This window comes from Macaca thibetana, chromosome X (assembly GCF_024542745.1).
Source record: "Macaca thibetana thibetana isolate TM-01 chromosome X, ASM2454274v1, whole genome shotgun sequence".
Classification (NCBI taxonomy): Eukaryota; Metazoa; Chordata; class Mammalia; order Primates; family Cercopithecidae; genus Macaca; species Macaca thibetana.
Window position 1 is genome coordinate 99,067,538 of NC_065598.1, and position 9,804 is coordinate 99,077,341.

The 9,804-nt window shown below is 37.5% G+C and overlaps 1 protein-coding gene across 1 annotated transcript; it reads right to left on the reverse strand.

Annotated features, from left to right (window-relative positions):
* Positions 1–8,001: 8,001 nt before the first annotated feature.
* Positions 8,002–8,797, reverse strand: LOC126946047 (nuclear envelope phosphatase-regulatory subunit 1-like). Its single transcript, XM_050776043.1, has one exon. It carries the CDS (start codon positions 8,795–8,797, stop codon positions 8,375–8,377), a length of 423 nt encoding a protein of 140 aa, XP_050632000.1. The 3' UTR covers positions 8,002–8,374.
* Positions 8,798–9,804: the final 1,007 nt, after the last annotated feature.

Here is a 9,804-nt window from a genome sequence, read left to right on the forward strand (position 1 = left end):
AAGAGCCCTTGGGCACTTAATAACCAACAGCGATACCCAGGTTGTATGCTGTGGGTCTCGAGTGAGACTCAGATGTGCTGGTCTCAAATGAGATTCAGCACATTCCAAGCTGTGGTGGCTACCATGAAAGACTCCTTCTGCTTGAGAAAAGCAGAGGGAAATGTAAACAGGACTTTGCTTTGCACCTTAGATACAAACTCGGCCACAATGGGATAGAGCACAAAGCAGGCTCTTGGGGTCCCCAAGTCCAGGCCTAGGCTCTTGGGACAGCATTTATGGACCTGCCCTGGGCCAGAGTGGAGTATACTGCCCTGAAGGGTGAGTCATAGACCTGGCAGCATTCACCAGAAGCTAAATGAAGAGTCCTTGAACTTTAAGTGAACATTGGTGGTGGTCTAGCAGAATTTCCCATGGGCTGGTGGTGCTGGTGGCCACTGGGAGAGAGTCCTTTAGCTGCAGAAAGGGGAGAGAAGAGTGGTATGGACTTTGTCTTGTGGTTTGAAGGCAGGCTTACCCACAGTAGAGTAGAACACCAGGTAAATTCCTAAGGTTTTTTACTCTAATCCCCGGCTCCCAGACATCATCTCTGGACCTGCTTGGGGCCTGGGGGGAACTCGTCACCCTGAAGGGAAGGACACAAACTTGACTGGACTCTCCACCTGTTGATTGTAGATCCCTAAGGCCTTGAGTAAACATAGGCTGTAGCCAGGTAGTGATCACAATAGGCCTTCAGTGAGACCCAGTGCTTCGGGTCTGACCCAGCACAGTCCCAGTGGTGGTGGTTACAGGGGAGCATGTATCACCCCACCCCCAGCTCTAGGTGGATCAGCACAAAGAGAAAGACTCTGTTTGTTTGGGGCAAAGTAAGGGAAAAGAACAAGAGCCTCGGCATAGTAATCCAGAGAATTCTTCCAGATCTTATCCAAGATCACCAAGGTAATACCTGTAAAAGTCTGCAAAAGCCACAAGATTATTGGGCTTGGGGCCCAAGTCCCTTCAAATACCTGGAAAGCCTTCCCAAGAAAGACAGGTACAAACAAGCCCAGACTGTGACGACTACAGCAAAAACCTATCTCTATGATTCCCAGACATCACCAAACAACCACAAGCACCAAGATCATCCAGGAAAAAATGACCTCGCCCAACTAAATACGGCACCAAGGACCAATCCTGGAGAAACAGAGATATGTGACCTCTCAGAAAGAGAATTCAAAATAGCTGTATTCAGGAAACTCAAAAAATTCAAGATAACACAGAGAAAGAATTCAGAATTCTATCACATACATTTAACAAAGACACTAAAATAATTTAAAAGAATAAAGCAGACATTATAGAGTTTAAAATGCAATTAACATATTGAAGAATGCATCAGAGTATTTAATAGCAGAATTGATCAAGCAGAAGAAAGAATTAGTGAGCTTCAGTACAGGCTATTTGAAAATACACAGAGAAACAAAAGAAAAAAGAATTTAAAAGAATGAAGAATGCCTTCAAGATCTAGAAAATAGAAATTTGCCCTCAAAATGGCAAATCTAAGAGTTATTGGCCCTAAAGAGGAGGTAGAGAAAGAGATAGGGGTAGAAAGTTTATTCAAAGGGATAATAACAGAGAACATCCCAAACCTAGAGAAAGATATTAACATTCAAGTACAAGAAGGCTGTAGAACACCAATCAGATTTAAACTAAAGATGACGACTTCAAGGCATTTGATAATCAAACTCCCAAATGTCAAGGATAAAGAAAGGATTTTAAAAGTAGCAAGAGAAAAGAAACAAATAACATCCAGTGGAGCTTCTATACATCTGGCACCAGACTTTTCAGTGGAAACCTTACAGGCCAGGAGAGATGCATAACATACTTAAAGTGCTGAAGGAAAAACCTTTTTACTCTAGGATAGTATATTCGGCAAAAATATCCTTCAAGCATGAAGGAGAAATAAAGACTTTCCCAGACAATCCAAAGCTGAGGGATGTCACCAACACCAGACCTGTTCTACAAGAAATGCTAAAGGGAGTTCTTCAATCTGAAAGAAAGGGATGTTAACAAGCAATAAAAAATAATCTGGGTTGGGTGCAGTGGCTCGCACCTGTAATCCCAGCACTTTGGAAGGCCAAGGCAGGAGAATTGTTTGAGCCCAGGAACTCGAGAACAGCTTGTGCAACATAGCAAGACCCCATCTCTACAAAAAATTTTAAAATTAGGCAGGTATATGGGCACATGCCTATAGTTTTAGTTAGTTGGGAGGCTGAACCAGGAGGATCACTTGAGCCCAGAAGGGCATGGCTGCAGTGAGCCATGATCAAACCACACTCCAGCCTGGGCGACAGAGGAAGACCTTGTCTTGAAAAAAAAAAATAAAGGAAAAGAAAAGCAGTAATCTGAAGGTACAAAACTCACTGGTAATAGTAAGCACAAAAAAGACATGGAATATTGTAACACTGTAATTGTGGTGTATAACCTACTCTTCTCTTAAGTACAAAGACTAAATGATGAGCCAGTCAAAAATAATAATTAAAACAACTTTAAAAGGCATAGACAATACAATAAGACATAAAGATAGAGAACAAAAAGATAAAAAGCAGGGAGGTGAAGGAAGTTAAAGTGTAGAGTTTTTATTATTTTCCTTTTAGTTTATTTGTTTCTTTGTTTATGCAATTGGTGTTAAGTTTCCATTAGTTTAAAATAATGGGTTATAAGATAGTATTGGCAAGTTTCATAGTAATCTCGAATCAAAAAAACTTACAATGGATACACAAAAAATAAAAAGCAAGAAATTAAACCATACCACCAGAGAAAATTACCTTCATTAAAACAAAGACAGGAAGGAAGGAAATAAGGAATAGAAGATGACAAAACAAGCAGAAAACAAATAACAAAATGGCAGGAGTAAATCGTTACTTATCAATAATAGCATTGAATGTAAATGGCTGAATGAATAAAAAATCAAGACCCAATGACCTGTTGCCTAGAAGAAACACACGTCACCTATAAAGATACAGATAGACTGAAAATAAAGAGATGTAAAAAGATATTTCATGCCAATGGAAACCAATAAACAGGAAGAGTAGTTATATCAGACAAAATAGATTAAGACAAAAACAATAAGAGACAAAGAATGCCATTATATAATGATAAGGCAAACTCCCAAAGGCCCTCTATAATGATAAAGGAGTCAATTCAGCAAAAAGATATAACAAGTGTAAATATATATGCACCCAACACAGGAATACCCAGATATATAAAGCAAATATTATTAGAGCTAAAGAGAGATATATACTTCAATACAATAATAGTTGGAGACTACAAACCCCACTTTCAGCATTGGACAGATCATCCAGACAGAAAATCAACAAAGAAACATCAGACTTAATCTGCAATATAGAACAAATGAATCTAACAGATATTTACAGAAAATTTCATGCAACAACTGTAGACTACGCTTTCCTTTTCTCATTGCATGGATCATTCTCCAGGATAGGCCATGCCATATGTTAGGTCACAAAATAAGCCATAAAATATTCAAAAAAATTGAAATAACATCAAGCATCTTCTCTGAACACAATAGAATAAAACTAGAAATAAATAACAATACGAATTTTAGAAACCATACAAACATGGAAATTAAACAATAGGCTCCTGATGACCAGAAGAAATTAATAAGGAAATTGAAAAATGTCTTGAAATAAATGAATATGGAAACACAACATACCATAACCTATGGGATTCAGTAAAAGCAGAAGGAAATTTATATCTCTAAGTTCCCACATCAAAAAAGAAGAAAAACGGCCAGGCGCGATGGCTCAAGCCTGTAATCCCAGCACTTTGGGAGGCCGAGACGGGCGGATCACGAGGCCAGGAGCTCGAGAGACGATCCCGGCTAACACGGTGAAACCCCGTCTCTACTAAAAAATACAAAAAAACTAGCCGGGTGAGGTGGCGGGCGCCTGTAGTCCCAGCTACTCGGGAGGCTGAGGCAGGAGAACGGCGTAAACCCGGGAGGCGGAGCTTGCAGTGAGCTGAGATCCGGCCACTGCACTCCAGCCTGGGTGACAGAGCAAGACTCCGTCTCAAAAAAAAAAAAAAAAGAAGAAAAACTTCAAATAAACAACCTAATGATGCATCTTAAAGAATTAGAAAAGCAAGAGCAAAGCAAACCCAAAATTAGTAGAAGAAATAATAAACATCAGAGCAGAAATAAATGAAATTGAAACGAAGAATCTACAAATGATCCATCAAAAAGTTGGTTTTTTTTTTTTTTTGAAAAGATAAAACTGACATACCTTTAGCCCAAATAAGAAAAAAAGAAAGAAAATTCAAATGAATAAAATCAAAGATGAAAAAGGAAACATTATAACTGATACCACAGAAATTCAAGGGATCATTAGTGGCTACTGTGAGCAATTATATGACAATAAATTGGAAAATCCAGAGGAAATGGATAAATTCCCAGGAACATAAAACTTACCAAGAATGTACAAGGAAGAAATCCAAAACCTGAACAGACCAATAACAAACAATGAGATTGAAGCCATAATAAAAATTTTCCCAGTAAACAAAAGCCCAGGACTTCATAGTTTCACTGCTGAATTCCTACCAAACATTTAAAGAAGAACTAACATCAATTCTACTTAAACTATTTCAAAACACAGAGGAGGGGGCAGTACTCACAAATTCATTTCACAAGGCCAGCATTACCCTGATACCAAAACCAGACAAACAGAGATTTAAAAAAAAAAAAAAAAAGGTAGGGTCCAATATCTGTGATGAATATTGATGCAAAAATCCTCAACAAAACACCAGCAAAATGAATTCGACAACAGATTAAAAAATGATTCATCATGATCAAGTGAGATTTATCTCAGAGATGCAAGCATGGTGCAACATATGTGAATTAATCAATGTGATGCATCATATCAACAGTATGAAGGATAAAAACCATATGATCATTTCAGTTGGTGCTGAAAAAGCATTTGATGTAATCAACATCCCTTCTTGATAAAAACCTTCAAAAAACTGAGTATAGAAGAAACATACCTCCATATAATTAAAGCCATATACAACAGACCCAGACCCACAGCCAGTATCATACTGAATAGGAAAAACTGGAAAGCCTTCCCTCTAAGATCTGGAATAAGGAAAGGATGCCCATTTTCACCACTGTTATTCAGCATAGTACTGTAAGTTTTAGCTAGAGCAATCAGAAAAGATAAAGAAATTAGCGGCATCCAAATTGGGAAGGAAGAAGTCAAATTATCCTTGCTTGCAGATATGATCTTATGTTTGGAAAAACCTAAAGACACAACAAAAAACTATAAAAACTGATAAATAAATAAACTTGTAGGATACAAAATAAACACACAAAAATCAGAAGCATTTCTGTATGCCAACAGTGAACAATCTGAAAAAGAAATAAAAGAGTAATCTAATTTACAGCACCCACAAATAAAATTAAATACATAGGAATAAACTTAACCAAAGAAATGAAAGATCTCTAAAATGAAAACTGTAAAACACTGGTGAAAGAAATTAAAGAGGACACCAAAAAATGGAAAGACATTCCATGTACATGTATTGGAGGAATCAATCTTGTTAAAATGTCTACAATACTGAAATCAATCTACAGATTCCATGTAACCCCTATCAAAATACCAATGACATTCTTCACAGAAATGGAAAGAATAATCCTAAAATTTAGATGGAACCACAAAAGACCCAGAATAGTCAAAGCTATCCTGAGCAAAAATAAATAAATAAATAAAACTGGAGGAATCACATTACCTGACTTCAAATTATACTACAGAGCTATCGTAACCAAAATAGCATGGTACTGGCATAAAAGCAAACACATAGACCAATGGAACAGAATAGAGATCCCAGAAACAAATCCATACACATATAGTGAACTCATTTTTGACAAAGGTGAAGAGAATATACATTGGGGAAAAAACAGTCTCTTCAATAAATGGTGCTGGGAAAATTGGATATCCATATGTAGAAGAATGAAACTAGACCCCTACCTCTTGCCATATATAAAAATCAAATCAAAATGAATTGAAGACTTAATTCTAAGACTTCAAGCTATGAAACTACTACAAGAACACACTGGGGAAATTCTTCAGGATATTGGCCTGGACAAATGTTTCCTGAATAATACCCCATAATCACAAGCAAGCAAAGCAAAAATGGACAAACGGGATCACATCAAGATGAAAAATCTTCTGCACAGCAAAGGAAACAATCAACAAAGTGAAGAGACAGCCCACAGAATAGGAGAAAATATTTTGCAAACTACCCATGACATGATAAGGCATCAATAACCAGAATATATAAGTAGCTCAAACAACTCTATAGGAAAAAATCTAATAATGTGATTAAAAATAAGCAAAAGCTTAACAGACATTTCTCAAAAAAAGACATAGAAATGGCAAACAGGCATATGAAAAAGTGCTCAACATCAGAGAAATGTAAATTAAAACTACAATATCATCTCATCCTGGTTAAAATGGCTTTTATTCAAAATATAGGCAATAACAAATGCTGATGAGGATGTGGAGAAAAGGGCACACTCGTACACCATTGGTGGGAATGTAAATTAATACAACCACTATGAGGAACAGTTTGGAGTTTCCTCAAAAAACTAAAAATTGAGCTACCATGCAATCTAGCAATCCCATTGTTGGGTATCTACCCAAAAGAAAGGAAATCCATGTATCAAAGAGATATCTGCACTCCCATGTTTGTTATGGCATTGTTCACAATAGCCAAGATTTGAAAGCAACCTAAGTGTCCATCAGTAGCTGAATGGATAAAGAAAATGTAGTACATATACACAATGGAGTACTATTCAGCCACAAAACAGAATGAGATCCTGTCATTTGCTACAACATGGATGGCACTGGATGTCATTTTGTTAAGTGAAATTAGCCAAGCATGGAAAGACAAACTTCACATGTCCTCACTTATTTGTGGGATATAAAAATCAAAACAATTGAATTCATGGAAACAGAGAGTAGAAGGATGCTTACTACAGGCTGCGGATGGTAGTGGGGGAGGTGGGGAGTGGGGATGGTTAAAGAGCAAAAAAGTAGTTAGAATGTTATTCCTTTTCATATAAAGTATTTATTTTATGCACATATTTACCTACAAAATTTACAGAAAATAAAACAAAGCAGAATATATAGAATACCCTCTTCAGACTTCTTACAGCAAAGCTGTATCACTTATTTGTTTTATTGCTACAGTTCAAAGAATAACATTTTATCCATGTGGAAGCTAAGATGAACACATTTACGTGAAAGTCTTGTAACAAAGTTTTTTAACCTGTTATTGAATTTTCGGTTTTATATTAAATGAAATTTAAAAGATTGCTCATGAAATAATTTAAACCTTTTCAAAATCTTCTAATAAACAGGTAAAAGCACCTCCAGTGCTGTAAAGCATGTATATCAATCCCAATAGTTTAATTTTAAGGGCTATTATAGTACATGTGGTTATTATGCATACACGGCATGTCATTAACACTCTCTAAACAGTGAGAATTGTAGACTCTAGTTTGTGGCACCACTCCCATGTTATTCTGGTGATGGCGCAGGATGATCAATTATACCCGTGCAACACTAACGTCACAGCCTGTCTACCACAGTGTAAAATCCAGTTATCTAAAACAATAACTATCAAAGTCCCAGACAATACATAATTTATAAGTAGACTTGTATATTCACAAGCCTTTGGGGGTATTTAAAAATTATTTTAAAATATAAAGGATATTTAGCACTCAATGAAAACAATGAACTGAAAAATATAACCACAACAGTTGCTGGAGTTCAATATCTGGTTTAACAAAAAGTGTTTAGCAAAACACCTATAATTTCTTACAACATTATGGAGAGGAGTTTTCCTCAGTCTAAGCTGAATCCAATGTTTTTCCTGAAGTATGATTAAAAGTGTAAGAATGAAAGGCACACATAATAGCCAGTTTTAAAGAGCTGTGGAGATGGCAAGCAGATGTTCCTGAAATACTGGTACAGAACAAAGACCACGCAACATTTTCCTCTTTGTTTACCATTGGCATTGATTTGCTATTTACAGTAGTTTGCAAAAATACATTATAAAAACTGAATGAGGTTCTATTCTTAAGTTTAACTTCATAACATATATACAAACTTCATCTGCAAAAATCTTTGAAGGATCTGAAGTACTAAGGTGACACTAATACTGAAACAGGTAATAAAAGGTACCAAAGCACTGATAATGTCAATCATCATCATCAAGATAATCTGGGTAAATATTGCACACATCTTGTCAGTTGTTGCTATGACCTTTACATATCTAACCGCAAAAGGAATGCTTTATGGCTTTTTGCTGTATCACTTATTCAAATAAAGGTTGTTTTACATCCAATAACAATTAGTGAAGATTGGCGTTGAACATGAGGCCTAGGGTTCAAAATTAGTTTTCCTGTATCATCACAAGACATATTGTATTCTGCTAATATCATTTGACATTGAGCAGCTATAATTGATGGTACAACTCCTCTCTTGTGTATTCCAGCAAAGAACAAGCCTATTAGAGTGATACAGCTAATGGTGAAAAATGGATGATTCCGTAATGATGTGAAGAAGGACACCTTTTGTGTCTCAGGATCTATCAACCAGTTCCAGGCACCAGTAGCTGTACAGAAAGATACCACTAGAAGAAGCATTCTCCAATGTCCAGTAGCAGGTTGTGAACAATGTATATACTCAGTAAGTCTTCTCTCAAAAGCCTTGAGCTCTTCTGCCTGCTCCAGCAAATTCATGTCAGGTGGCAGCTCAGGTCACTGCCATGGCCCTGTCCACCAGAAAGAATGTTATTCTTATCGACCTAGTATTTGGTAGTACAACAGCATGACTATAGTCAATAATAATTTGATTATACATTTTAAAATAACGAACAGAGTATAATTGGATTGTTTCTAACACAACAGATTTAAGGGATGCATACCACATTTGTCGGGATGTGATTGTTATGTATTGCATGACTGTATCGTAGTATCTATATACTCCATATATATATATATATATACCTACTGTGTACCCAAACATTTTTTTTTTTGAGATGGAGTCTCGCTCTGTTGCCCAGGCTGGAGTGCAGTGTCACGATCTCAGCTCACTGCAAGATGCACCTCTCCAGTTCATGCCATTCTTCTGCCTCAGCCTCCCAAGTAGCTGGGACTACAGGCACCCGCCACCACGCCTGGCTAATTTTTTGTATTTTTAGTAGAGACAGGGTTTCACCGTAGCCAGGATGGTCTCAATCTCCCGACCTCGTGATCTACCCTTCTCAGCCTCCCAAAGTGCTGGGATTACAGGTGTGAGCTACTGTGCCCGGTCCCAAACATTTTTTAAGTGGACAAAAGACATAAACAGATCCTTCTGAAAAAAAGACATACACATAGCCAATGAGTGATGCAGGGCAGGCAAGACCCAAAATTGGGGCTTAGCCTGGGAGGGTTCTTGGCTTAGCCCAGGAAATAATTAAAGGGTAAGCTGAGGTGGGCAGATCATGAGGTCAGGAGTTCGAGACCAGCCTGACCAACGTGGTGAAACCCTGTCTCTACTAAAAATACAAAAATTAGCCAGGCATGGTGGCATGCACCTATAATCCCAGCTACTCAGGAGGCTGAGGCAGGAGAATCACTTGAACCCGGGAGGCAGAGGTTGCAGTGAGCCAAGATCTTGCCATTGCACTCCAGCCTGGTGACACAGTGAGACTCCATCTCAAAAAAAAAGCGTATGAAACCTCTGTATCTTGCTCCTGCTCTGG

Bases quoted from the DNA above. Each gene is read 5' to 3' on its own strand.
- LOC126946047 (XM_050776043.1), bottom strand. From the start codon at position 8,797: ATGAATTTGCTGGAGCAGGCAGAAGAGCTCAAGGCTTTTGAGAGAAGA.